The following is a 26045-nucleotide window of genomic DNA, read 5'->3' on the forward strand; positions in this document are numbered from 1 at the left end:
AGCCCTGGGTGGGGAGGTTGCTTGCAAAGACACCGTAGCAGTCTTCAGATGTTGGATCCTGCTCCTGGCTTCCAGCCGGGCCTGGGGGAGTATAAATATTTAAGCAGAGTAGCTGAGGCCTGTCAGCTTGCATTTGTTTCTGGCAGGGTAACTGCTGGGAGAGGGGGAGGAAGGATGCGAGGAAGGACAGGAGGGAAGATGAAGCTGTGTCCTGAGAGTAATGTCGTTGGAGAGGGAGGCGTTCATACCAGCCCTGGTCTCCAACACTCAAGGGTCTCCACCTCCTCTTAGGATGCTCTTGCCTCTGGGAGCAGTTCAGCAACACAATTTAGTGGCTGCATTGGGGACAGGTCCCTGCTGTCCTGATGCCTGGGTCTCACCCCATTAGCTCGTCTCAGGGACTGCCGCCAGGCTGTGCCACGGGAAGACAGGTCTCCCGGCTTGCTTTGAGCCCTGCGTGCAGCAGGATACCCAGGACCGCCCCGGGACACAGCACAGCCCCATCCAGCAGTGGATCTTCCCCCCAGTGATGGTCCAGGCTGCAGCGGAGCTGCTGCAAAGGCAGAAGGCAGAGCAGCCCTTTGAGGGTGGCAGCTGAGAGGCCTCAGGAGGAAGATTTTGGGGAAATGCTGATTTTCAGCTTTCTCAGGGTGACACTGCAGTAGAGGACCATTTATTGAGCTAGCCCCATGGAGGTGATTAAATATCCCATCATTGCTGGAGGGGGCACTCTGGATGCTGTGTGCTGCAGGGGGGAGGGGAGTGCATGGGATGCAAGAGGAGGAGAGTGACTGGGAGGAATAGGGAGGGTGCAGACAGAACTGGGGAAGTCTAGCTATAAGAGGCATAAAGACTGTAATGACGAGATGCTGTTTCTAACATGAAGCCCCAGCGGCAGCTGCCCCCTGTAACAAATGGGGGCCAGAAATAAATCCAATCAGCTAATGGACTGCGGGGCGCACCACGGCATTAAATCAATAGAGGGGAGACAAGGAGACAGCCCTGCGCAAAACGCAGCATCTCCCCAGGGAGATGGCCACGCCGTGCCTGGAGAAACTGAGGCGGGGGGCAGCAGGGCACAGCACCTCGTGATTTATGCTCTCTCCCAGCCTGGTGGGAAGCAGGGCAAGGGCAGATGGAGCCCACAGCCCAGAGACCACCACAGATGGGCAGGCAGCAGATCCCAGGGGGGTTTGCTACCTGGACAACCCTAGCTAAGAGCATGCAAAGAGGGGTGTCCCCAAGCTGCAATCCTGTGCTGGGAGCAGGCAGGATTTGGAGCCAATGCTTTTTTGGGGGAATTGCCCTCCATCTGTGATGCACCTTTCTGTCCCAACTTGCTGCGGGGGGGAGCAAGGCTTGCTTGTGAAACACGTCCTGCAGGCGTCCGGGATTTGCGGTGTCTGGGGCCCCGAACGAGTTAATTAGCCAGCACTGTCCGACACTTTAGGCTGCAGCGGGAGAGGGCTCTGCTCCAGATACGACCGTGACCGTGACCGTGCAGGCTGGGAGGGGACAAGCCCGGCACTTTGCATGCAGGCCGTGCGGTCGGGGCCAGACGGGCCTTTCGCTTTGCCCCGCGCGGGGTCCCCTGGGCCAGGCGGGGAAGCCACAGCCAGCAACGAGCCGGGGCAGAGGCGACGGGCTGCCGCGGTGACGGGCTGGATGGATGCGTCCCTACAGCAGTTTGGGGGGGGGGCGGCTGCAAGGCTAAGGGCTGGGGGAAGGAAGGGGAGGGGAAGGGCGGGCAGAAGAGAAGCATGGGACTGCAGCTCCAGCAGAGTCCCAGCCCCCGTCCTTCCCTCCGTCTCTTCCTCTTCCTCTTCCTCCTGCCCGCTGCACTGTGGGGTTTGTAGTTCCCCCGCTGCCCTGCACTTGGGCAAGGACTACATTTCCCGAGGGCCCCTGCCACCCACCTCCCCCTCCTCCTCCTCCTCCTGCTCCGGCAGTGGCGGCTGCGGGTGGCATCGGGGCTGCAGGGCACCGTGAACCCCACCGCGCCCGGGCAGGATCCGGCCTGCCGCCTCCATGCCCGCCGGCTCCGCAGGTACGGCCCGGGGGTAGCGGGTGCCCCGGGGATGGCCGGTGCCCGGCTGTGGGATGCCCTTGGTGCAGGGCTCCCGAGGTGCCCAGGGTGCATGGGGTGCGCAGGGTGCTGGGTGCGCAGGGTGCATGATGCCAGGGTGCATGGGCCGCTCGATGTGCGGGGTGCCCGGCTGCCTGGGATGCCCGTGGTGCAGGATGCATGAGGTGCCCGGTGTGCTGGGCGCCCAGGGTGTGGGGTGCATGGGACGCCCGTGGTATGGGGTGCCAGGATGCATGAGGTGCCCGGGGTGCTGGGTGCGGGGTGCATGGGATGCCTGTGGTATGGAGTGCCAGGATGCATGAGGTGCCCGCGGTGCAGGGTGCCCAGGGCACCAGGATGCATGGGCTGCCTGATTTGCAGGGTGCCCACGTGCGTGGCATGGCCGTGATGTGGGGTGCCAGAATGCATGGGGTGACCAGGGTGCCTAAGGTGGGGGATTCCCGGTATGCAGGGTGCCCAGGGTGGCTGGGGTATGGGATGTCCAGGTGCAGGGTGTGCAGGGCCCTCATGGTACTGGGGGTGCTGGGTTCCCAAGCTGCAAGGTACCGAGAGTGCTCAGGGTTCAGGTTGCTGAGCTGTGGAGTACGTGGGGTGCTTGGACTGTGGGGTTGCTCAGGGTGCCCCAGTGCAATGTGCACAGGGTGCCCATGGTGCCCAGGTTTGTGGTGTGCAGTGTGTCCTAGTGCAAAGTGTACAGGCTGCTCATGGTGTCCTGGTGCTGGATGCACATGGTGCCCCTGTGTGGGGTGAGTGGGTGCAATGCACCCCCCTCCCAGGTGCGCCCCAAATCATCCCCCCGGCACCCAGAAGGGGCCACCCAGCCAAGGCAGAAGAGGTGCCCGCACTCTTAACTTGCGTGCTTCCACTTCTTCTTGCTTGGCTGCTTCTCCCTGCAGCTTGCAAACTGTGTCCTGCTTTGCCATCGTTGCTTTTGTGCCAGCTTCACTCTCACTTGCCACCAATATCCGGTAGTGGTCATGGCTGTGGGTCCCTGCAGGGACCCCCTTAGTTCTCAGGCATCATATGGAGAGCACCCCACATGGCCCACACTGGGGCCGTCACCGTGGGACTGCAGTGTGGTCCCTTAGCCACGTGGGGTGGCTGTGGCTCTTGGAGAAGGAGGGCCTGAGCTGAGCCACCCACATCACCTGTGACCCCCGAGCACTGCCTGCATTGGCCAGCCCATGCTTCGCGTGACCGTGGTCCCATGTCAGGTTCACATGGGAATTACCTGGCAATAGCCCAGGCTCATGTGGTGATAACCTGCCAGTGCTGTGTTTCCTCTTCTCGGTCTTGCTTGCACCTGCAGATCTGTGTCACTTCTCCTCTGGTCACCTCCAGGGGACAAGTGGTTTAAATAGCCATGGAGTTACTTTGGGGGTGCAGGGCAGGAAACTTCTCAAGGCAAGATAGCGCTGAGCTGCCCTTACTGGGAGCATCTCATGGGGACTCACGTCCGCTAACCTTGAGTGGCTGCAGCTGGCCAAGCTTTCTGTCCTAAGCTGGTGAGATGGGGTTAGCCAGGCCAAAAGGGTTTGGTGCTCAGGTCTGTGGATGTGTGGAGCCTTTTCATGCTGTGATGCGTGTCTCTGCAGCCAGGGGAGAGAAGGCACTTCCCAAACCGCTGGTAGGATTTTCATTTCTCTAAGCAAGGAGGAGCTGGTTCCAATTCAGTTCCATCCCCTCACATCCTTTGCAAGGAAATTATTTCATTCCCTGCTGTGGAGGAGCTGACAGGCAGCTTGATAGAGCTGCTGGAAAGTCCCTGAAGAGTCATGAACCATGAGGAAAGAGGAAGAAGGGTGTTTGTGCAGGGTAAAAATAGGGAAGTAAAAAGCAGAGAAAGACAAGGTCAGCATCTCACTAATCCAGACAAGGTGCTGCGTGTCCCTGTAGCTTAACCCAATTATAGAATAGAGCTAGACGCATGAATAATGATTTTTTAGCGAATCACGAGTAAGAAAGATTACGTATGAAGAATCTGTACAGGTATAAGTATATGTGTAAAATCTCAATAAAGGGTCTTCTGATTCACCCGCATCAGGAGTCCGTGCCTTAACTCTTCATCACCCTGCCTCTCTGAGTGTTGTGTGCTAAAAGTGAGATTTCTGGGGTGCTCTGGGAGCCGTAGAGGCTTGGAATAGGTGAAGTCAGGGGCAAAGGTGTGGATGTCCAGCACATAGGTGTCCTTGGAGACATCAGCTGGCTCTTCTCCGCCTGTTTCTTCATTCTTGTGCTAGTAGTCTCGCCTTGACCCATGGCAATACTGGGAAGCTAGCCAAGCTGCTGGGTGCCTGCCTTCTGGAGCAGAGGCAGAAATGGCCAGCTGGTGGGTCTCAGCCTGCGTGGGTGATGTTTTGAGGGTGACGCACCCGGGGCAGGGCCGAGGACCTGAGGCTGGTGTGGTTTGCTCTCAGTTGGTGCATCGCTCCTGCTTGGGGTCATTCCCAGCCCACTCCGGAGCGAAGAGGGCTTGTCTGCACTGAAAAGCAACTTGCTTTTATCAGGAGAGCTGCCTTTGACTCACTCTTGAGCTGGTATGGGAAGTACGTAGCACCTGCCCAGACAGCAGGAGCAGATTTAAATCCCAGCTGGTGAGCCGCTGTGCTCCCGGGGGAATGGTGGCACTGGGATAGCCCTCATCTTGACAGCTGTCATGGAGCTGCAACCTGTCTTGGGTGTAAACCAGGCAAAAACTCATCCATTTGGGCCAAGTACGAGCAGGTACTTTCATTCTGGATGGAGATTCGCTGCTCTTGACTGGAAGCAGGGAGCATCTGCTTTAAAAACTGGCTCAGTGCAAAGGGTGGGAAACAGCCCGTTGGGGGGTCTCCATGCAAGAAGCGGGCATCCCGTGGGGAGCAGTGTGCAGCTGGCCCTGATACCTGATGGGGGTCTGCCCTGCAAAGAGCACGTGATATTTATTAAGCACCCGGTTGCTTTGGCTCTGGACACCCAGTGCTCACAGCCAGGGCAGGGGGAGTGGTGCTCATGGAGTGGGGTTGGCCCAAGCGACACCCTCCCCTCACTGCCCCACACACGCGCTTCCACTTGAGTTATAATGAATTTTAGCCCCCGGCATCAGACTGGCTTTTGGCAGCTCCCAGCCTCTTTGATGCAGCCCATCAGGGAGCTGGAGAGGAAAATCAGTCACATCCCAGGGCCTTGGCCTGGCTGGGAACTCCTGGGTCCACTCCAAGCCTGGGATAAGAGGGAAATGGGTCATAGTTCAGGCAGTCGGAGCTGGCAAGGGCCCCGGATGGGAGGTAAGGGAACAGCTCAGTCCTCGCAGTGGTAGGGGCTTAGAGGTGAAAGCTTAGCCCCCGTTACTTGCTGCTTGCCGTTTCTTCCGCTCACGGCGCGCCTGGGGAGGGCCGTGCTGCTGCGAGCCGCAGGGAGGTCCACGCTAGCGCTGCTGAGTCCCGGCTGTAGGAGGTAGCTGGCCTGCGGGTAAGCAAACACCACTTTCTAAATCACTGCTCCTCTGGAGGATTTATATTCCCAGCATATAAAGGGAGGCCTTGTGAAACACATTCTGCTTTGGTGAGCCCTCAAAAATGTGTGATTAAAGCTAAGCTCGGCAAGTCAGAGCGAGTTAGGGCTTGCTGTGCCAATGGCTTGATTTTTTCAAGTTGTTTGTTTGCTTCAGCTCCGAGGAGGGTTTCCCAGGCTCTGGACTCTGTAAGAAGCCGCGTTGGAGGGGCAGGAGGCAATTGCCCAGGTACGGGCTTTGTGCATGCATGTGGCAACCCTGAGTCACGGGCACTGCAACCCCGCGGGAATGCAGCGGGACAGGCGAGCCTCCTGCCAAGACGAGGTTCCCGGGGGAAAACAGACAGGATGTTTCTGCCTGTTTTGCCTTGCCACTTTTGCTTTCGATCACAACCCATCTTCCTGTGCCAACGCCTGGGCTCTGTATGTGAGCGCGGTGACAAGATCCTCCTCCAGGAGCCTTTGTGCCAGCTCAAGTCCTTTTGAGCCACGGGCACTACTTCTTTGATGCTGGCTTTTCAGGGCCAGAACGTTTTGAAACGACTGTGCGCAGTCATGTGGTAATTAGCAGGTAATCATGTTTCCAGACTTTGGCCCTGTGGCATGTATTTATACGCATGGCTTTTTATCTCTTAAAAAGTGCTGTCAGGGTACTTATGGGAGTGAGAGGTAGGTGGAAAATACCTGGGAGTGGGTCTGACCCCAAATGGTTAAAATACATGCTGTGAGATTGAGAAGGGGAGAGGAATTTAAGTTCCTCAAGTAGCTGTGGACCCCTTCTCTGTCCCCCCGATATACCTTCCAGTTGCATTTTAAAGGGGGGTTTCAGGGAACCCAGTTAGCTATTTTTGTTTGTTTTTGAAAAAAGCCTGACTCTGCGGCCAGCCCTGCCCAGGGCGAATGCAATCAGCCAGGCAGAGAGGGAAGAGGGTATGTTAGACCAGGGCTGAGGCTAGGGATGTTCTCAGCTTTCCTGCTGTGTGTGACTGGAGCATGGCAGCTCTGTGTGTGTGTGTGTGGGGGGGTGGCGAAGAGAGGACTTCCCTGGTGCGCAGCTCTCCCCTGGGTTATCTCGTCCGGTTGTTTTGCCGCAGCCTCGCTGGGAAAGCAGCTCCCAGAACCTCCCCACGGGGCCATTTCAGCAGCCCCAGACATGCTTTCGGGAAGCTTAAATGCAATGTTGCGGCCAGAAGTTTTCCCTTCCTGAGCTTCATCCCGTGACTGCTAATTAGACCTCCGCAGTGCTGCCTGCCTTCACGCAGCTGAGTCAAGGGAGTTGAGCATTTAAACCTTTCTCAGGCTTTGAACCGCTCGAGTGCCCCATTGCATTTCTTGCTCTTCCTCGTCCTTACCAGGACGGTGGGCGCTGGGGTCCGAGCTTCATCCTCCAGGCACTCGTTCGGGAGAGGCATACCGTCCTTCAGGGTGGAGGAGGAGTGCACGGGGGAAACCACGCACCTTCAGCTTGTCTAAAGTCCCGATGCCCGCGCAGCTAATATATAACGTGGGCAGCCCCACTGCGGGAGTACACATTAACTCGCTTTCACAATCGCCTGGGGCTGGCACGACCCGCTGGGTGTCCTCACTGGTGCCGCGGGCAGCAAAGGACCCATTATTGCCTCCTGCCTTCTCCCTCTTAACTTAGCTGTCTCGCTGGGCGGAGGTTCAGGGCCCCTGGGCACCTCTTGCCGCAGGGCTCTGCTCCCCTCTGTGCATTGCTCGGGGCGAGCGTTAGTGGCTTCCCAAGTTTAGAGTCGCCTGGGGCAGTGTTAGCTGGCGTCCGTGCAGCTCTCCGAGCCCTGCAGATGTTTCTCTACTCCTGGGAAAACTTGATGCATCTACAGTGGAGCAACTCAGCTTGAAGGAAAGCTTTGCTTTTGAGATGGCGGGGGGGAAGTCCTGTTGACATTCATAAGGCGAGAAGCGGGGGTACATGAATTAAGCAGGACAGACGGCCACCTTCCTGGAGAATAGATTGCCTTGTGCATCCATCTTATGTGTGCTTTGAAAATCCTGCCTGAGGAAATGGGGGGGCGGGGGGCATTTTGCAAAGCAAAATGCGGGGCTGGTTTTTTTTTTTTTTGATCTCTGCACGAGATCATTGTTGCAAGAATGTCTCCTGGGGAGAAGGTAGTGGTATTTATTTGCGTTAGTGTTCTGGAGGAATTTGGTCTCACTCCAAATGCTGCTTTCTCCCCAGAAACTGCAGCGGCGTGGACGTCGATGTGTCGGCAAGTGCTTGCAGCCGGAGAGGAGCTGCCCGGCCCGGCAGAGCCTGTCTGTCTGACTGTCCCCTGGAGAAAGCCGCTGTCCCACTGAAGAGCTGCTCTGGCAGCTGGCAGAGCCATGTCCAAGAAGGATGAGGGTGCCAAGAAGCCTGCCGCCGAGGCCGCACCAGACCAGCGATGGAAACTCCAGGTCTTCTACCTGTGCTTCTACGGGTTCATGACGCAGATCCGGCCTGGGGAAAGCTTCATCACCCCCTACCTGCTGGGGCCTGACAAGAACTTCACGGAGGTGGAGGTGAGCAGCCCGTATCCCTGCGCCGAGGAGTTTTGGCCAAGGTCTTCCTGCAGGCACCCAGCTCGCAGGCACCTTTGCCCAAAGCATCCCCCCTCTAGCGCTGGGGGGGCCAGCAGCAATCCTCCCCGTGCCCCAAATCTCCCCCCGGTGTGGTGTGGGTGCAGAGAGACGTGCTGGGGCACAGGCACGCCGAGTCCCAGGGGTGGCAGGTCATAGCAATGCCTTTTGGCGCGGGGTGGGGTATTTCTGTGTGCACGGGGAGAGGTTGCTGGGGCAGCGTGGCGTGAGCGGAGCCGACTGCCAGCGATGCTTTCCTGTCCCTCTCGGCCGCAAGGTAGCCGGGTTAAACTTGGGTAACCCCGTCCTGGAACAACAATCCTCAGCTCACCTTTCTCCAGCGCCTGGGGAAAGACCTGCACGCGAGCAGGCTGGAAGGAGCCCAGGGAGCCCACGGGCTGGCCCTGCCATGCCCTTGCAGCCTGGCAGCCACCCCCGTGCCCACGCCGCCTGCTTGCCTCCTTGCCCCAGCCAAATTGGCCTTCTCTTCCCTGTGCCCGGGCTGCCTGAGCAGGTCACCTCAAGCATCCTGCTCCAGGAGAGCTGGCAAGACGCCCCTTGGCAGCTTTCAGCCGTGCTCGAGGCTCATTGGCACGGCGCGGGGCGGCTGAACGCCTCGTGCCTTCCTGCCTCGGGTGCTAGCACCTGGTGGCATGGGGGCCAGGCGGGTACCCTCCTCCCGCGGGACTGGAGGCAGCCCCCTGGGTGCTGGCAACAGCTTTTGGAGTGGGGGGGCCAAAACAGGTTTAAAGGCTGGCTTGCTTGGCAAACGGGTGCCTGGCACAAACAGCCACCTCGCGCTCCCTGCGGAGCCGGGGCCATGCCTGACCCCTGGCCGCCTGGGTTTATGTTTAAGCCCAATAAATGTCGGGTTAGCAGTGCGAGGGTTGAGCTTTGGGGCTGGTTGCTGAGGGTCGGGGTGAAGAGGAGGGTGGTGGGAGCACAGTGGGGCAGCCTGCGGGGACAGGGCAGGAGCGGTGGGGGGTGCTGCCCGGCGGGGGGGGCAGGGAGTGTTCCCCAGTGCTGCTGGCACGGTGCATGGTGCTGCATGTGCCACGGAGGGGCCAGCGCAGTGCTGGGCACCGACAGGGAAGGTTGTTGTGCTGGCAACAGCCGGGTTAGACAAGGAGGGGGCTGCCTCTCCCCCCCGCCACTGTCTAGAGATGTTGGCCCTGGTCCCAGCGGGTTGCTGCAGCCGTGGGAACACTGCGTTCCCGGCGCGGGAGCCTGCTGGGGCTCGGCCGGGCCCCCGGCTGAGCACACGTCCGGCCAAATTCCTCCCCGAGGAGGGGCAGTGTTGGGGCAGCCGCGGCTGGTGTGCTGTGGGCCAAAGGGCCCAGCTTGGGGCATCCAGCAGGGTCATGGCCTGCGGGCAGCAGCACATGCCAAGCTCTCAGGCTGTCTCTGCACATGGCAGGTGACCAACGTGATCACGCCGGTGCTGACATACTCCTACACAGCTGTGCTGGTGCCCATCTTCCTGTTGACGGACTACCTGCGCTACAAGCCGGTGCTGGTGCTGCAGAGCCTGAGCCACATCTCCATCTGGCTGCTCCTCATTCTGGGCACCTCTGTCCTGGCCATGCAGTTCATGGAGTTCTTCTACGGCGTCACCATGGCTGCCCGCATTGCCTACTCCTCCTACATCTTCTCCCTTGTCGCCCCGTCTCGCTACCAGCGCATGGCCAGCTACTCCCGCTCCTCTGTTCTCATGGGTGTCTTTGCCAGCTCAGTGCTGGGGCAGCTCTGTGTCACCGTGGGTGATGTCCCCTTCCTCACACTCAACTATGTCTCCCTAGGCTTTATGAGCTTCGGCCTAATCCTCACGCTCTTCCTGGAGCGGCCCAAGCGCAGTCTCTTCTTCAATCGGGCAGAGGTGGATTGCAATGGGGCTGCACCCACGGAGCTGGACAAGATGGCCACGGGGGGTGGTGAGGGGACATGGCACTGGCGCGATGCGGTCCTGTGCCGCATGCTGCGGGAGGTGGGCATGGTGGCCAAGCAGCCACAGCTCCGGCTCTGGTCCATTTGGTGGATCTTCAACTCAGCTGGCTACTACCTGATCCTGTACTACGTGCAGATCCTCTGGAACGAGATCTACCCTGCCAGGGACAACCGCAGGGTGTACAACGGAGGGGTGGACGCCGCATCCACGTTGTTGGGTATGCTTCCTCAGCCTCCCACAGCTCGGTGGGGAGGGATCAGAGCACCCCCTGTCCTGCTTTGTCCCTTCCTGAAGGCAGTCCTTGCAGTGCTTTTGCGGTGGGACGTGGGATGGGTTTGAGGTTGGTTTGGCAGAGTGGGGTAGGCAAGCAAGCAAGTAGGTAGCCAAGCCAGGCTTGGGGACAGCAGGAAGGCGAAACGCTGTGTTTCTGCGGTGGGGGCGTCACTCATGGTGCCCCCGTCCTCCCCCAGGGGCTGTCGCCGCCTTTGCAGCTGGCTACTTGAAGATCCGCTGGACGCTGTGGTCCGAGCTGGTGATCGGGGCTGTGACAGCCTTCCAGGCAGGGCTGCTCTTGCTCATGAACACCACCAGCAACATCTGGCTGTGCTATGCTGCCTACGTGCTCTTCCGCGGCTCCTACCAGTTCCTGGTGCCCATCGCCATGTGAGTGGTGCCCTGGTCCTGCTCCCTAAGGGATGGACGAGCCGAACCTGTCTGCCTCCTGCTGCAGTGGCCCAGTTCATGGTGCTGGAGTGGCTGAATTCACTGTCTTCCCTTTTTCCCAGTTTCCGGATTGCTGCCTCCCTTTCCAAAGAGCTCTGCGCCCTGGTTTTTGGGGTCAACACCTTCTTTGCCACTGTGCTGAAGACCATCATCACCGTTATTGTGGCTGACAAGAGGGGCTTGGGCCTCTCTGTGCATCCTCAGGTAGGGATGGGAGAGGACATGGCCAGGGCTCGGGGGGCACCAAGGACCAAGGCGGTCCCAGAAATAGCGTGGAGGGGGAAAAGAGTGAGAGGGAGCCAGCCTGGGGTATGGTCTGGGACTGCTGCTTCCTCGGGCACGTTAGCAGGCTCACGGGGATGCCAGGTCCCATGACAGGAGGCAGGTAAATGGGGCTGCCACCCGTGGGTGCCGGGGACTCACTGTAGGCATCGCTCTGTCCCCACCTTGCAGTTTTATGTGTACTTTGGCTACTTTGCGCTGTTGGCAGTGGCTTACCTGCTGGCAGCCGTCGGCGTGGGCATCCAGCACAGCCGCCACAAGCAGCCCGCGGAGCTGGCCTTCGCCAAGGAGCTGCGCCAGCCTGCCGCAGATGTGCTGGCGACGGAGAAGAGCCCAGAGGCAGGCACCACGCAAGCCTGAGCGCCAGCCCTGCGTCCCCGCCGTGCCTGGCTGGGCTTGGCTCCCTCGGAGCAGCAGTGAGCCCGCGGCCCCATTGCTAGCCCGGCCCCGCTCAGCAACGGGGTTCAGAGCCCGCGGCTGGTTTCTTGCCCCTCCACAGGTGCCTGCTGTCCCACGAAGCAGGTCGTGGCTCTCAATAAATGAGTATCACCATTCTGTGATGTGCTTCATCTCCTGTCCGCCCAGCCCACCAGCAGCCCCAGCACTGTCCCATTGGGAAGATACCCACTGGGATCTCCTTTCTTCCCCAGCTCCTCCGTCAGGGCTGGGGAAGTGTCCCCCATCCTAGAAGCTGGGCTTGCATCTGAGCGTGAAAATCTAACACAGAGCCACCAACCTGCACTGGGGCTTGTTCCTTCACTCCCTTTTTGGCACTGGGGAGGCCCCAAACGCAACCAGAGCAGAGCCAAGGTGCCCAAGGTGGTGTCACAGGCTAAACCCACGCTACCTCCAGGTGCTGTGTGAGGGAGACAGTTGGGGTCTGTGGGTCTCCTGGCTGCTGCCTCCCCATCCTCCTGCTCAGCCACATGGAGCCACACTACAAGAGGATAACATTTCTTTATTCAGTGCCTTTAGAAAATGGTTTATAGGACACAACCGACAAAAAAATATAAAGCTCCACAGGCTTTAAATTGCAGTAATTACACAAAATACAGTAGATGGTAAGAAATAGAGACCGTGTGACTCGCATAGCTTTTATGGTAAGAATTTCCATACAATAATAAAAAGCTAGTTACAGATTTATTTTTTTTTATTTTTATTATTTAGCACCTTGGATTTGTCCACACCAATTCAAACCAGCTTTGCTTCGCTTTGGCCTTAGAGCGCAACAAAGGTGGCGCGGAGGGTGCTCATGGTTTCTGGCCTAGGTACCATGCGGTCCACACGCACACACACATGCACACGCGTGTAAACACATGCCAACGACAGGCTGGGTGACCCCCTTCCCACCCCTGGACAGCCAGGGCATTGGGGGGGCGTCTGTCCTCCCTGGCGGCAGCCCCAGGAAATGACCCCATCTCCTGTATCCCCGTTCCCACGCCCGGTACCCCTGGCCTCTGAGCTGATCTCAGGGGGAAACGCTGGGTTTTGGGCAGCAATCCCCCTCCCCAGCCTCCGCAGGAGCCCAGGGAAGGGTGCCGGAACAGTACCGCGGGGGTCCCGAGGGTGTGCAGAGAGGATGGGATGAGCCCGCGTTGGGGCGGTAAGGCAGTGAGGGAGGGTGACCCAGAGGTGGGCATTTTGGGGCAGATGGGACCGCCAGGGCGAACCCTGCGAAGGAAGCGCTGTGTCTGGTGAGGAGGGGCAGGTGGCGGGACGGGAGGTGAGGCCGAAGAGCCACGGGGAGCAGCGCCGGCCAGGATGGACCTTACCTGGTGGGGTGGAGGTGGTTGGGTGCAGAGTGGAGGGGCAAGTGCCCAGGAGCCCGGTCACTGCTGAAGGATGGTCTCTCGCTTGGGATGGGGATGCTGCACGCAGGGCCAGCTCCAGCCGACGCCAAGGACACCTGGGGTGGGCCCTGTCCTCCCTTGGGTGGCCCAGAGGTACACTGAGGCCCCAGCAGCACGGATTTGGGTTGGGACCCGGGCTCCTGGCGAGGACGGTGCAGGGCCCCCCCCGGCCTCTGCTTTCCAGGAGGACACACTGCACAGCATCTCCAAAATCCTCCTGCGGAGCATCCCTCCCTGCTAGCCCCCACCAAGCCTCCCCGCAAAGAGCATCCTAGCAGGGAGGAGGCCGAGGAGGAGGTGGTCGATGCATGTATACAGCTAAACTGGTTAAATATTAGGGGTTAGAAAAGAAGTGAAACTGCTGTGTCCAAAGGAGGAGGAGGAGTTGGCAGGGGACAGCCCGCCAGCCCGCAGCCCCTCTGCCTCCTGGCCAGCTCACCCCATGCAGCCCAGGTGAGGGACATCACGAGCCCCTGCTGGCGGGCCGGCATTTTAAAAAACCGACGGCGATACTCTTTGGCTTTAGATCTGGGAGGAGGAAAAAAAAAAACAAAAAAAAAAAAACCACCCTGCGGGGTGAGGGCAGGAGCGTAGCCAGGGAAGCCGGCTGGCCTGGCCCAGCTCTCCCTGGGAAGGTGTGCAGTGTCCCAAGAGCGGGGTTATTTTTTGGAGGCGGTCATGAAGCTGTTCTCGATGCACAGGACGATGAAGGCGTGCTGGCAGCTGCTGGCTGCCTGCTCCAGGAGCTTGCCTGAGCTCAGGGAGGAGGCCTGGCCCACCGCAGCCCGCTCCTCCGTCCGCCACGTCTCGCAGTAGCTCTCAGTGAGGCGCCGGCCCTTGGCATCCGAGCCGTGCCACACGCTCTTCTGAGGCCTGAAATGCGGAGGGATGTGCGGCTGCCGCGGCGGGCGATGGTCCCGGGAGGGCGGCGAGACCCTCCGGCGCTCACGGGGCGGCAGCCGTGGTGGGACGCAGGGAATCCAGCCCCTGCCCTTCTCACGCGTCCCCACGCTGCCCAAACCCCGCGTGCCGGTGGGAGCCCCTGGGCACCCTGCACTCACCATGCGGAGTCCCGCAGGACGTCGCGGCCATCGAAGGAGAGGATGCGCGCGCCGGCCCGGATTGGGGCCTCGCTGCCAGCAAAGAGGGACTCCCAGTTACTGAAGAGCACTTCATCCTGGTGAGGGGGTGGGGGGAGGCAAAAAAGGGGGTCAGCCCAGCCACCATCCCTGCTTCCCGCTGGAGCGTGCTCCCAAGATGCTCCCAGCCGCAGAGGGAGCAGCTCTGGCACCCCGACCCACAGGTCGCCGGGACCCCAGCTCACTGGAGCCGCGCACAACAGCTCCCGTACAAGGGACACGGTGTGGTCGCCGTCCCGGGGACAGGCTGAGAGGGGTGCTGGCACCTTTGGGGAATTCAGCCCTCCCCAACCCCTGCTGCTGGATGCTCCACCTCACAGGAGGGTCGCGGCAATGGAGCCAAGGCTGGGGAGAGGCGCCCGGTAGCATCTCTGCCAAGGATGCAAGCTCAGGGAGCAGCTCTGCCGGCAGCTCTCTGAGTCCCCGGCCAGCCCACGATCACTCCCCAGCTGAGGCCACATACCCGGAGGTTAACGATGGGCACCGTGCTGCGGTCGGCCCTGCGCACGATGCTGTACAGGTCCTGTAGGCGGGAGGAGAGGAAGGCCCGGAAAGTGCCCAGGAGGCCAACCTCACGGGCTTGCTGGAAGCACTGGAAGTCGGCTCCCCGGATGCCGCGCATGCTGCCGCTCAGTGGGGCATTCAGGGCCACGAGGTGGAGCTGCCAAGGGGACACGGGCATGAGAACCGCGGTGGCCAGTCCGTGGCTTTACTGACAGCCATGCTCCCCGTGCCAGCCGGCCCTCTGAACCTGGAAAGGGTCAGCTGGGCACCACCCCGTCACCGAGAGGTGCTGCCTCTGTGGGCACCCTGCAGAGCATGGGGACCAGTGGGCCAAGCAGGATGCAAGAGCAACCAGGGAGCACTTGGCACATGAGGGATGCGCCAGTCTCACTGGCTGGCCACTGTGGACATCTCCATGGCCCTCTGGGAACTCACGGCAGGCTGGAAGTCCTGGTGCACGTGGATGGCCACAGGGGCTGGATCCGGCCGGCGGTTGATGTAGTAACTGTTCAGGAGCTCTTGCTGATGCTGGGTGCCATGATGGAGCAGGGGCTGCTCGGGAAGGCGGTGCTGGTTGGCCACAATGTCGTCCCCTCGCCACGGCCGGGCGGTGGGCGGGGGGCTGTGGTTGCGGAGAGTGTGCAGGGGCCCGCGGGGCTGGAAGGGGTGCTGGGACCCCGAAGGGACAGCGCTGCCGTGGGAGTAGTGGACGCTGGGTGGCTTGTCGTACACCTCATTGTCCTGGGACAGGAGGGAGAGCCGTGCTTAGGGCTGGGGCTGCCCAGAGCCCTGCACAGGAGCTGGACTGTGGCAGCTGGCAGGGCACCCCTGCCCACGTGCTGCCATTGCCAGCAGGACAGGGGACTCACCAGAGTGGAGCTGGAGATCAGGGTGTGCTCCTCAAGCTGGAAGGACAGGACAGGGCATGTTAAAGCACAGCAGAGCAACCCCTTTCCTCTCTCTCATACCAAGGGGAAGGCACCTCAGCATCCCCCGACTGATGGTGCTGAGGTGCAGCAATTCCAGGTGCCCAGCAGCACCAGTGCCACTGGGTCCCTCTGATGCTGGCTGACATCCGTAGGGCAACACAAACCCCAACACAGGCACAAGCTAAGTGGCCATCCCCACTCAGCACTCACCAGCACCCTGCGGAAACCATTGCGCACGCGGACGTAGAGCTCCTGCCGGTCAGCAAGGAAGACGAGCCAGCCCTCGGGCAGCTCGTGAGCGGTGCTCAGCATGGCCTGGTACGTCGGCAGGGCGCGTAGCTGCGGGCACAGGGCAGGTGGGCGCTGGAGGCGCAGCCGGCAGGCCCGGAAGGGGAGGACCCTTGGGACATGGCCCCTGCATCCCCCCTGGGCTCTGCACTGACAGCAAACATGGGGGTGGGCAGGCAGAGGGATGACCCTTCCCTCCTCCCCACAGCCCCAACTCACCCCAGGAGATGTCCCGCTGGTACCTGGTGGTCCAGGGGGTCCTGGTGGGCCGGGAGGGCCAGGGATGCTGATAGCTAGGTGGAAGGGAAGGCCGAGATGGAGATGGTTGCCCCAGCTTGGTGCACAGGACAGGGAGAGGACGAGCAAGGGATTGGGGGACAGGGACAGAGACAGGGCAACCTCTGGGCAGGTACTCACTTTGTCTGTGTGGGCCTGGGAAGGAGGGAGGACCAGGGGGGCCGGGAGGGCCAGGGGGGCCCTGCCGCCCCTCATATCCAATGCCAGGGGGTCCCTGAGGTCCTGGAGGCCCCGGTGGCCCAACAATACTGTCCCCCTTGGGACCCTAGGGAGAACAAGAGAGCATCCTTGAGGCAAAACACACAGCCTGCCATGTGATCCCCCTGCAGATGCCCCCAGCCTTCCCCACCATCCCGCTGCAAGCACAGCCCTCCCCAGCCTGGTCTCCACCACTCAGAGCATGGAGACACCCCCAATCCACCCCGTGCCCCTGTGGTACTCACCGGCAGGCCAGGGTAGCCCTGGGGACCTGGTGGGCCTGGCAGCGCAGATACGCTGGAGCCATACAGCGCTGTCCCGCCTGGTTCACCCTTCTCGCCCTTGAGGCCTGCCTCACCTTTTTCACCCTGTGGGATAGCATGATGTGAGCATGAGCCGTTCGCGCCTCCCATGCCCAGTGCGTCCCAGCTGGGCTGCAGGCATATCCCCGCACTGCCCCAGCATGTTGCAGCCGACCCATGGCACCTGAGTGCACCAAGTTGCCGACCAAGGGGCTCTGGCCACCTTGTCACCCCCCAGGTGCTGCTTGCAGTAGCTCAGGGCAAAGTGGCTTACCCGCAGATTGGCACTGTATCGGCTCAGGTCATATGGGAACTGGCCTGTGGAAGGACAAGGAAAGGAGTCGCGGTGGCCAGTGCTCACCGCCACGCTGGCATCACCTCACACTCAGGCTCCGGGCTGGGGAGCAGCCGTGGTGACGTGCTCTCCTCCCATCCACCAAAGGCACAAGCAGGGTCAGGACCCACTGCATGTGCTCTGCCCCATCATGAGGATGATGCAGAAGGCAGAAAGCCACCAGGATGCCCAGCAAAGGGGCTGTGCTGCCTGTCTGGGCTCTCCCCGCAGCAGCCGAGAGCATGACCCTCGGGAGGGCTCGCAGACAGGCCAGTGGGAAACATGTTGATGTGAGCATGAGATACATCCCATGCATCTTCGCCTCTTCTCAGCCTACAGAGATGGAATTGCTCACCTGGAGGGCCCGGAGCACCAACATCTCCTTTTTCTCCCTTTTGTCCTGGAAACTGGTGGAAACCTGTAAGAAATGCAAGCGGTGATGCTGTATTAGAGCTGCAGCATCCCAGCCAAAGGAGAATGGCTCTTTTTAACAGAGGTAGTGAGAGCCAGGGTTGTGTTGGGGTTCACTCCTTTCCTTGTTGCAGGTAAAGAGCATGGTTTTGAACGCTACGAGGAGCCCGATCCCCTGTTACACAAGGTGCATGACCCATTTACCTAGGAAACATTGGGAATCGCCTGCTTAGAAAGCATTTCTGTTGGCCCAGAATACTAGCAAGGATGACAGTAGGGGAAGCAAGCTGAGCCCAGACAGAACCTGAGGACTGCTGGTGAGATGGGGACACAGGAGCCAGCCCACACATGGGACCCTAGGGTGCCTGCTGTCGAGGTGTTTGGGCTTTTGACACAGCTCTGAAATGATAGTGCTTTCCACTGCACAGGGGTGGTTTTGGAGATGGGAACCAACCCCCTCAGTTCAGTCTTGCCCGGAAAGGTTGAGATGCATTTGCAAAAGGCATTGCAACATCCCAGTTTCCACCGGGCTTGCATGTCTAGAGAGTCCTATAGGTGCAGGGGCACTCTGTCTGGGACCACTTCCAGTTCCCACCCTTGCTGAGGATCCCCAAACTGCTCCATGGGGCTGGGACACGGACATCCCCCCCTTACCAGGGAAGGCCTGCAGCGCAGGATGGCTGGCGTCACCGAAGGCCTGCAAATAGGCAAGGAAGGCAGTTTTAAAGATGGCTGCCTCTCTGCAGGGGTCTCCTCCTCGAGAGAGCTTGCTTAGACTAGAGCTCGCACCCTTCCCCGCCAGTGTGGGATATGGCAGCCCCTGCCTAGCTGCCCATGCTCTGCCAAAGGGGCACAAGAGACCCGCCAGTAGGACCCACCTAGTCTGGCGCCATCTGCTCTTATGGTTCAAATCCTCCAGGACACCCACAGAAAGAGCTTTTGGGCAGATGACACACCATACACTGACCTCTGTGCTCCTCCCTGCAGCCCCCAAGTGCTGTCCCATCACTCTTGCATCTCTCCCACTAGCTGGGCAGCATGGGGAATAGCCCGGGGAGCCTGTTGGCACAATGCTGGCAACAGCCCTGCATCCCGATCCTGGCAGAGACACTGCTAGTGGCATCCTTCACCCTCTCTCTCTCTGCCCTTGGCATCCATGACAGTGGGAGCACAGAGCCCATGGGCACGATGTGGTACCCTTGGCTGGGACAGTGGCATCAGGATGAGCTGGTCCCCGGCCTTATGCCCCCGAGAAGAGACAACTGTGGTGCTACTTACATTGTTGTTGTCATAGACTGCACTGCCGGGTGGCCCGGGAGGCCCTGGAGGCCCTGGGGGACCTGGGGGACCCTGTGGAAGAAGAAAACATGTTGGGTTCTGGCAAATGGGATGGCATGACAGCTCCCAGTGGGGAGGCAGGGGCCATGCTCTGCCCCAGAGGGGATGCTTGGCAGTCACTGGGGTGCCCTGTGCATAGTGGCTGCTCTCTGGGGTGGTAGATGTGACTATTTCCACCTGCTGCCTGTCCCCCTCCCCACCAGGAAGGCAATGGAATGGGCAGGATTGAGAGCCATCTCCCTCTGCATCCCTGGGGAGAGGGGTTTTTCTGCTGCCGCCAGGCACATTTTTACCTTCCCTGAAGGGATTCAGGCCCCAAGCAAGTCCCTCGGTCCCCTTTCCTCCCTCCCTCATGTCCTCATCCCTGGGGCCAGCAGCTCTCTGGCTGCGACACCCACTCACCCGCAGGCCTGGCATGCCGCCAACATCGGCAGGGTCACCCTTCTCCCCCTTCAGTCCGTTCATGCCTGGACGCCCCTGCGGACAAGGAGCACAAACAAGCTTCGTCCCCATCTCCACGCCAGCCCCAGCGCTGGAGAAAGGGTGATGCCACGGCACGGACACGAAGCAAAAGCAGCTGAAACACCTGCTGGGGCTGAGCCTCTCCGCTTGTCCCAGGGAATGGCAGCACCTCACCAACACCCCATCTCTTCGCATGCAGCGCACACCCCTCCTGCCATCTCGGTAGCTCCAGGCTTGTGCCTGTCTGGCATCACATCCGAGACACCCCCTCCCCCCCCCGAGCCCTGCCCCGAAATGCATCTGGCATAGTTTCAACATAAAAGCGAGAAGGTTTGGGGGTTAGGTGGGTGAGAGATGGGCAAATGGGAGGGCAACTCTGGCTGGGTCAAAGGAGGAGACTCAGGCCTCAAGGTGGATGTGCCTGACAGGGATGGACAACAAACCACAAGTGATTCTTACAGGTCTGCCCGGAAAGCCAATTTCTCCCTTCTGTCCAGACCGTCCGTGGGGGCCCTGAAAGGGGAAGAAGATGGGGACACAAGAAGTATCCATCCCTCCCTAGTTTCTCCCTAACTCTGCCCCCCAGGAAAAGTCTTTTCCCTCTGGTGGAACTACAAGGACATGGGAGATGCTGACTTACAGATGGGCCCACTGGTCCCCGTGGCCCTGGCTCCCCCTGCAGACAGAGAACAGGAAAATAACATTATCATCTGGAAAATGAGGCAGCCCTCTTTACAGCCAGTAATGACTGGCAGCCTGGTGTTCCTGGCGCAAAGAAATGCTGCAACGCACAGGGTTGGGCTCAGCGCTCCCCGCATCCCTCTTCCGGTGGGACTTTTGGGCCAGGAAGCCCTGGGTACAACACACTCAGGGACATGCCAACCCTTCTCGCAAGTGCACCCACCTTTTCTCCTTTCACATTAGCAGCTACGATGGTCCCGTCTGGGCTAATGATGACACCAGGCTCTCCCTTCTCACCCTGGGAGAAAGCAGGAAGCAAAAGAGGAATTGGACGGACACTGGTCTCCCTCTTGGTATTGCAGGGTTGGCATCGCTGCCTGGACCTGGGAGCCAGGAGGGACAGGGGAATGGGACCACAGCCACCCCGCAGAGCTCAGTGGCCAGGAGCAGTTACCTTCAGCCCTGGGGAGCCCTGGAAGCCAGGTGACCCCTGCTCTCCTTTCGGTCCCACGGGGCCCTGTGTGGAGAAGCACAGAGTCCCACATCAGCAAAAGCAGACTCCAACTCTGCATTGGTTGCTCTCCCCCTTCCATCTCTGCTGCCAGCCCTGTGGCTCCCCAGAGCCAGGTTCCCACCAGTGCTGGAGGCTGGGGCTCAGCCACACAGGTCCCAGGGAGGTCTCACCCAGCAGCCCAAGTCATGTACCAAAAGATGCCAGTGCCGTACGAAGGTAAAGGCTGGCTCCCTCTTGGAAGGGCACGTGGGAAAACAGAGGGCACTAGATGGGCACAGCAAAGCTAAAAGGTTTCAGTAGTCCCTCTATAGCAGGATTTTAGCTGATGTCAAGCCACAAAATGTGGGATGGTAACCAGACACTTTAAATAAAAAATGCCTGAACCTCTCTTCCCAGCAAGGAAGGCTAGACAGACTCATGCCAACCAGCAGTGCCTCATAACATCTTCAAGCTTATATGGATTTTAGTGTTAAGCTTCTTCACATGTTGTTAATTTATTTCTGGCAAGCATTCATCTGCTCTGTTCCCCAAGGGACAATTTGGTTGGATGCTTTTCGAATCAGCCTTTTGTATACTTTAATTTTCTCTGGTTCCTCAAAGTTTCCTAGCTCGTGCATGGTACCCAAAGCTCCCCCTGTGCTACACACCTCACTGCACAGCACCTGGCCCCTGCCAGCCCCCCTTGCAGCCCCCACAAAGTCCAAGCTGCTGACTCACCGGGAAGCCGGCATGGCCTGGTCTGCCCTGCAGGAAGGAGCAAAGGCTCATAAGAATGAATCACATCTTTTCAAGAAATGGGATGCACTCCAGGCATGGCCAAAGGTGCACATGGGCAGGGGTAAGGTACCTACCTCCGGGCCTGGCAAAGCTGCCAAAGGCTTCTGGAAAAACAGACAAAATGGGGCTTTAAACCCAATCTTTGCTCTGTCCCTCAGCCTGGAGCACAGGCAGAGCTACTGGAGAGATCCCCTTCAGGGTTTTGATGGTCTTTATTCGTGATAAATGCTGGCTTGCCACCCACCAACACAATTTTAGCTCCCATCACATGGTAACTGTTGAGTCCCACCCAACACGAGTTGGCTGTGATCAAAATTTTATTTGGGGGACCTAGTCCTCCCCAGTTCAGGAGCAAGCATGAGATTTTTTAGCCAGGCCAAGGGGGCTCTGAGGAGGGAGCTGTCACTTACGTCTTCGTTCGAGATGTAGACGACCTGTCCTGGTGGGCCAGGTAAACCGGGGGGGCCGGGCAACCCAACACCATCTTGGCCTCGCTCGCCCTGGAAGATGCAAGCATTCAGCCCCTGTGTTGCCCACTGACAGTGAGCCCAGGGCTGGCTCCGTCCACATCCCACATCCATCGAGGGGGAGCATCCCCTGCACAGACCGAGCCAGCACTTACCTTCTCACCGGGGCTGCCTACATCACCTTTGGGTCCCTGGAAGAAGAAGCACACATGGGGGAGCTTCCATAAGGATTTAGAGCAAGCATGGCTAAACCCAGCATTGTCCAGGCAAAGGCTGGCGGAAATGGAGATTGCTTCTGCCTAAAGCTTAGTAAAAGCCTTTCAGGCCACCCCCTGCTTGCCAGGTTCAGGCTGCAGCAGGATGAACCAGTGTGAACCAAAGCCAGATCTCCAGACCCCTAAGGGGATGCATTTGGATCACCTTGGAGGGGCTGGGCAGAGCCTTCAGCAGTGCCTGCCTGCTGAAGGCACAAGGAACTGGCTGTGAGCAAGGCAACATGCTGATGGGGTCAGGGCCATGGACAGCATGGACCTCCCTAGCACACAGCGAGCCAAGTCCCAGAGCAGGGGAAGAGCTGAACACGCAGGGGCTTTTCAGCTGCTGAGGTGTCCAAAGAGGCCCTGCATGGGAGCAAGGAGCGGGGCTTTCAGGAGGCGAGGATGCTGAGAAAGTGTTGGGATGAGAAGGATGCTCCTACCTGTGGTCCAGGGAAGCCCTCCAGGCCGGGGCGGCCATCCACACCAGGCATGCCAGGGTCCCCCTGTAAAATGCAGAGGGGCAGATTGAGATGCAATACAGGGCATCCTCCCAGGAGCCCAGGGCCCATGAGACTGGAGGTCCTGCTCAGTCCCTGGCAAATCCCAGAGGGTTGCACAGGGCCTGTCAGTGGTACTGGAGGAACTGATCCTACCTTCAGTCCTGGCAAACCAGGCTGCCCGGGGCTGCCAGCATCTCCCTGCAAGGGAAAGCACTGTTAGAGAGCAGGGGCATGGACTGCCATAGCATGCACATCATCCGGACCCCCAGTGCTGCTCCCCCAGGCTCCCTGTGGGCCCACCCTGCCCTCACAGCCAAGGGAAGGATGTTTCAGGAGCACAGCTGGAGAGGAAACAGCCCTGGTAGCACAAAAACCAGCTTTGGAGGCTGGCTCTGCAATGGCACAGTGCCAGGAAGACATTTGAATGGCTCCTCACCTTGATTCCCGGCAGTCCTGGCAGCCCCTATGAACGAGAAGGACAACGTGGCTGTGAGCGCAGAGTAACTGCCTGAGGTGCCTGGAGCTGAACACATCCCTCACAAGGACCCCGATCCTGCCAGGCTCTTTAGAGCTCCTTACTGCTGCCAGCATCCCAAAGCACCCGGGGATGCCACCAGCACGGAGCGGGGCTCTCCATGCCCACCCACCTGCCTGCCCCATGGGGACATGGTGACATCCTCCTCCGGTCCCCCCCCCCATTGGCTTAAGCCAGAGTAGAGGAGTTACAGCCCTGACATCAGTCACCAGGGACTGGGAGAGGCATAGAAAGGCCCTTCATGTGGCCGTGCTGGCCAAGACAGGGGCCACAGCACTTGGTTTCTCCTGCTCATGGTCCCTCCCAGGCATGATGCCAGCTGGATACCCATGGGTTTGGGACCCCCTGACCTCTGCACTGGCTCTTCTAGGGCGGAAGGGAGGGAAGGGTTGAGAGAGGAGCTACCTGTGGTCCTTCGGGCCCGCGTGGTCCAGGGGAGCCAGCTGTGAACGGCAGCCCTGAGCCCTCCATGTCGCCCTAGGGCAGGAGAACAGGCTTAGCCGCATCTGCATCCACTCTTCCCACCGCACGCCATGGCCCTCCCATCTCAGCCTGTTGCAGATGAGAGGCCACGCTTGGCACTTACGAATCCAGCTTCGTACCCCGGCCCTCGTGGTCCAGGAGGGCCTGGGGGACCTGGCTGCCCTCGAGGTCCGACGGGTCCAGGAAGGCCAGCTAATCCCATTTCTCCTGGGGCTCCTGCTGGCCCTGTTTCTCCTTTGCTGCCCTGCAAGGAGGAAAGAACAAAAGGAAATGCATGGGACAAGGTGCCACGGCCCGTGGTCAGAGCCTGTGGAGCCATTCCCGCACGAGGAGCATGCCTAGCCAGAGGGAAAGGGTGCAGAGCACAGATCCTTCTCAGCGCAAATCAAATGCCCAAGCTATGTCTGGGCCAGACAGGGAAGCAAAGGGGCCCGCAGACCCAAACCGCTCCTTAGGGCAAGGTCTGGATGCTCCCCTAGACAGCACATCTCCAGGGCAAAAGGGCTTTGTGAGAAGGGGTAGGGCACAGCTCCAGCTTCCCATGTGCTGGCACTTCAGGCATTGCCCCTGTCCTGCACGCCCTGGCTGTCCTCATATGGTCCCTGGGTTTCTGCCTATTCATTCCTTTGCAATGTACAAGGTGGCCACCAGAGGCTAGTCCAAAATCAAAAATGCAGCTCTTTGCGGTTCCCATGCAAATCTTGCAGAGCAAGCAGACCGTGGGATCTGCCTGCAAAAAAGGCAAGGAGGCAGCAAGAGCCAAGGTTGGACACCCTGCCAAGCTGTAATCACCCCATCCCCGGAAGGGAGGCAGCAGGATGCAGAGACACTCCGGGTGCTGTCTTGCCCTCTCCCTGAGAGCTCATGGGCAAGCGGCACATCCCATGCGGCTCCGTGCAGGCAACAAGGACACGGTGGTAACAGTTAAGCACAGGGCAGGCATGTGCTGTTAAGCCAGGCCAGCAATCAGTGTTACAAGGTCAGCACATCAAGCACTTTGCCTTGATGCAGGGAGCTGGAGACAGGGCTTTGCAAACCCAGCAGCAGAGAGGTGTGGCTGCCCAGCACCAAGGGGAGGACTCGCATGCACCTCTTTGTTTCACTGCTGGTTTCTGAATCATTTGAACCAGTGCAATCGGTCCTCACGTCCATCTCCACCCGATCAATCCGCTTGCTGAGGGACAGCAACGCCAGCAAGCTTATGGCGTTAAGAAACATTCACTAGCAAGGCTCTCGGCACTGAATGGCTGTGCTCTGCTTGGGCAGCGACACGGGAGCTGTAAGGGCACAGACATGCTAGCTGTGCAAGACGCAGGACCCTTGGGTGGCATGAGGGACACGGTCACCCTTGAGAGAGGGGAGGGCAAGCATGCACGTCTCAGCCATGCTACCTGCACGGGGGCAGCAAGCCTTTACCTCGACCCTCGCCTCTCCCAGAGGCCGGGATGTGGAGTGGAAAGAAAGAAGCTCTAACAGGTAGGAAGGGAGAGGAGGCAGTTTGCTCTGGTTAGACAGGAGAAGAGGGAGTGGAGACAGAGAGAAGAGTGACGCGCAGAAGATGGACCGTTTCCAAGCAGGCTACAGGCACCCACCAGCTCACCCGTGGGCTGCCCCCACTTTTTCACACAGAACAACGTCACCATGACCATCCCTGCCACAACCCTCCCTCTGCAGGCAATTCACTCTGCCCTGCGTGCCCTCCTCCCAGCCCGAAGAGCTCCTCAGCTCCTGCGTGCCCCAGGCACAACCAGACACCTCTTCCTCACTGAATTTGGCACCCCTTTAAACCAAAAAGGATGGGCAAAGGTGGCCAAGAATGGCCCATGGCTGTTTTAAGGAGGCGAAATACTTGCTCTACGCACGAGGGTTTTCAGTTTTCAACCACCAGCCCTGGACTCCTATTGCTAGCGCAACCCAAGCAGGTACTTGAAAGCATGCCCTGCCCTGCTAGGTCCCTTTTCTCTCCTGTGCCCCAAAAGCCCTGCAGGAAGTCCTATTTTGGGGATTATAACACAATGCTCGGCTTTCCCAGCTGCTTTCCGATAGGGTAGTGCCCTGCGCAAAGCAAAACGAACACTGCGGGAGGAGCATGGCTAGACAAGCCCTGGTAGCCAGGCGCAGAGGGTTCAAAGTCCCATGGCCCTGCAGCTGCTTTCCGGGCAGCAGAGGTGCCTTTTGCAGGGCTGGGCGGTGCGTGCAAAAGCAGAGCCCTTTCTGGGCATGAGGGGAAGCCGCGGTGCTGCTCTGCTCCAAGACAAACCTAAACACAAGCGGACCAGTCTCCATCCTGATGCTTCCAGAGCGGCATCCCTGCCACTAAGGAAAAACTGCTGTGTTGCAAATGGGAATCCCCACACAAGCCCTGGGTACTGTACCTTGGGTCCAGGTGCTCCCGGGAGGCCGAGGTCCCCCACGTCACCCTGGGGAGGAGGAGGAGAAGGGAAAAGAGGGTGTGAAGAGACTGTCCTGCTCCAGGAACAGCTCAATTTAGCCTGGCACCCGGAGATGTGCCGGGGGGACAGAGCGGTAGGTGGCTGGGGTGCCAGCTGCCACATGGGGTAAGTGGAGATGTGCTGCTGGCAGCTTGGGGATGGGGGACACTCACCCGCTCTCCTTTGGGCCCCGGCTGCCCAGCCGTCCCGTCTTTCCCAGGAGGACCTGGAGGACCCTG

At 59.6% G+C, this 26045-nt stretch overlaps 2 protein-coding genes across 5 annotated transcripts in view; one reads left to right on the plus strand and one right to left on the minus strand.

The window, feature by feature from the left end:
- Positions 1-1894: 1894 nt before the first annotated feature.
- Positions 1895-12251, plus strand: SLC19A1 (solute carrier family 19 member 1). 3 transcript variants are annotated; one of them, XM_026107428.2, is made up of 6 exons: positions 1895-2047; positions 7779-8101; positions 9576-10320; positions 10574-10766; positions 10889-11030; positions 11317-12251. In XM_026107428.2, exons 2-6 carry the CDS (start codon positions 7925-7927, stop codon positions 11794-11796), a joined length of 1737 nt encoding a protein of 578 aa, XP_025963213.2. In that variant the 5' UTR covers positions 1895-2047; positions 7779-7924; the 3' UTR covers positions 11797-12251. The 3 variants fall into 3 exon arrangements, with proteins under 3 accessions (XP_025963213.2, XP_025963216.1, XP_064371531.1); XM_026107431.2 differs by having other exon boundaries at positions 11280-11660; XM_064515461.1 differs by lacking the exon at positions 1895-2047 and adding an exon at positions 7340-7494.
- The window catches only part of COL18A1 (collagen type XVIII alpha 1 chain), a 69032-nt gene continuing 55033 nt past the window's right edge, over positions 12047-26045 (minus strand). For both annotated transcript variants that reach the window (XM_064515460.1, XM_026107427.2), the window contains 29 exons: positions 25980-26042; positions 25750-25794; positions 23478-23618; positions 23297-23368; positions 22793-22819; positions 22510-22554; positions 22297-22359; positions 21755-21790; positions 21543-21632; positions 21207-21236; positions 21073-21099; positions 20296-20358; positions 20065-20139; positions 19801-19836; positions 19620-19673; positions 19101-19175; positions 18639-18710; positions 18015-18057; positions 17305-17367; positions 16890-16933; positions 16559-16681; positions 16236-16380; positions 16038-16111; positions 15741-15869; positions 15471-15506; positions 15037-15342; positions 14561-14758; positions 14020-14135; positions 12047-13831 (listed from right to left, as the gene is read on the minus strand). In XM_064515460.1, coding sequence (XP_064371530.1) covers positions 13618-13831; positions 14020-14135; positions 14561-14758; positions 15037-15342; positions 15471-15506; positions 15741-15869; positions 16038-16111; positions 16236-16380; positions 16559-16681; positions 16890-16933; positions 17305-17367; positions 18015-18057; positions 18639-18710; positions 19101-19175; positions 19620-19673; positions 19801-19836; positions 20065-20139; positions 20296-20358; positions 21073-21099; positions 21207-21236; positions 21543-21632; positions 21755-21790; positions 22297-22359; positions 22510-22554; positions 22793-22819; positions 23297-23368; positions 23478-23618; positions 25750-25794; positions 25980-26042 — 2505 coding nt within the window. In that variant the 3' untranslated portion in view covers positions 12047-13617. The remainder of the gene's footprint in view (positions 13832-14019; positions 14136-14560; positions 14759-15036; positions 15343-15470; positions 15507-15740; positions 15870-16037; positions 16112-16235; positions 16381-16558; positions 16682-16889; positions 16934-17304; positions 17368-18014; positions 18058-18638; positions 18711-19100; positions 19176-19619; positions 19674-19800; positions 19837-20064; positions 20140-20295; positions 20359-21072; positions 21100-21206; positions 21237-21542; positions 21633-21754; positions 21791-22296; positions 22360-22509; positions 22555-22792; positions 22820-23296; positions 23369-23477; positions 23619-25749; positions 25795-25979; positions 26043-26045) is intronic.

The sequence above is a fragment of the Dromaius novaehollandiae genome, chromosome 7 (assembly GCF_036370855.1).
Source record: "Dromaius novaehollandiae isolate bDroNov1 chromosome 7, bDroNov1.hap1, whole genome shotgun sequence".
Lineage (NCBI taxonomy): Eukaryota > Metazoa > Chordata > Aves > Casuariiformes > Dromaiidae > Dromaius > Dromaius novaehollandiae.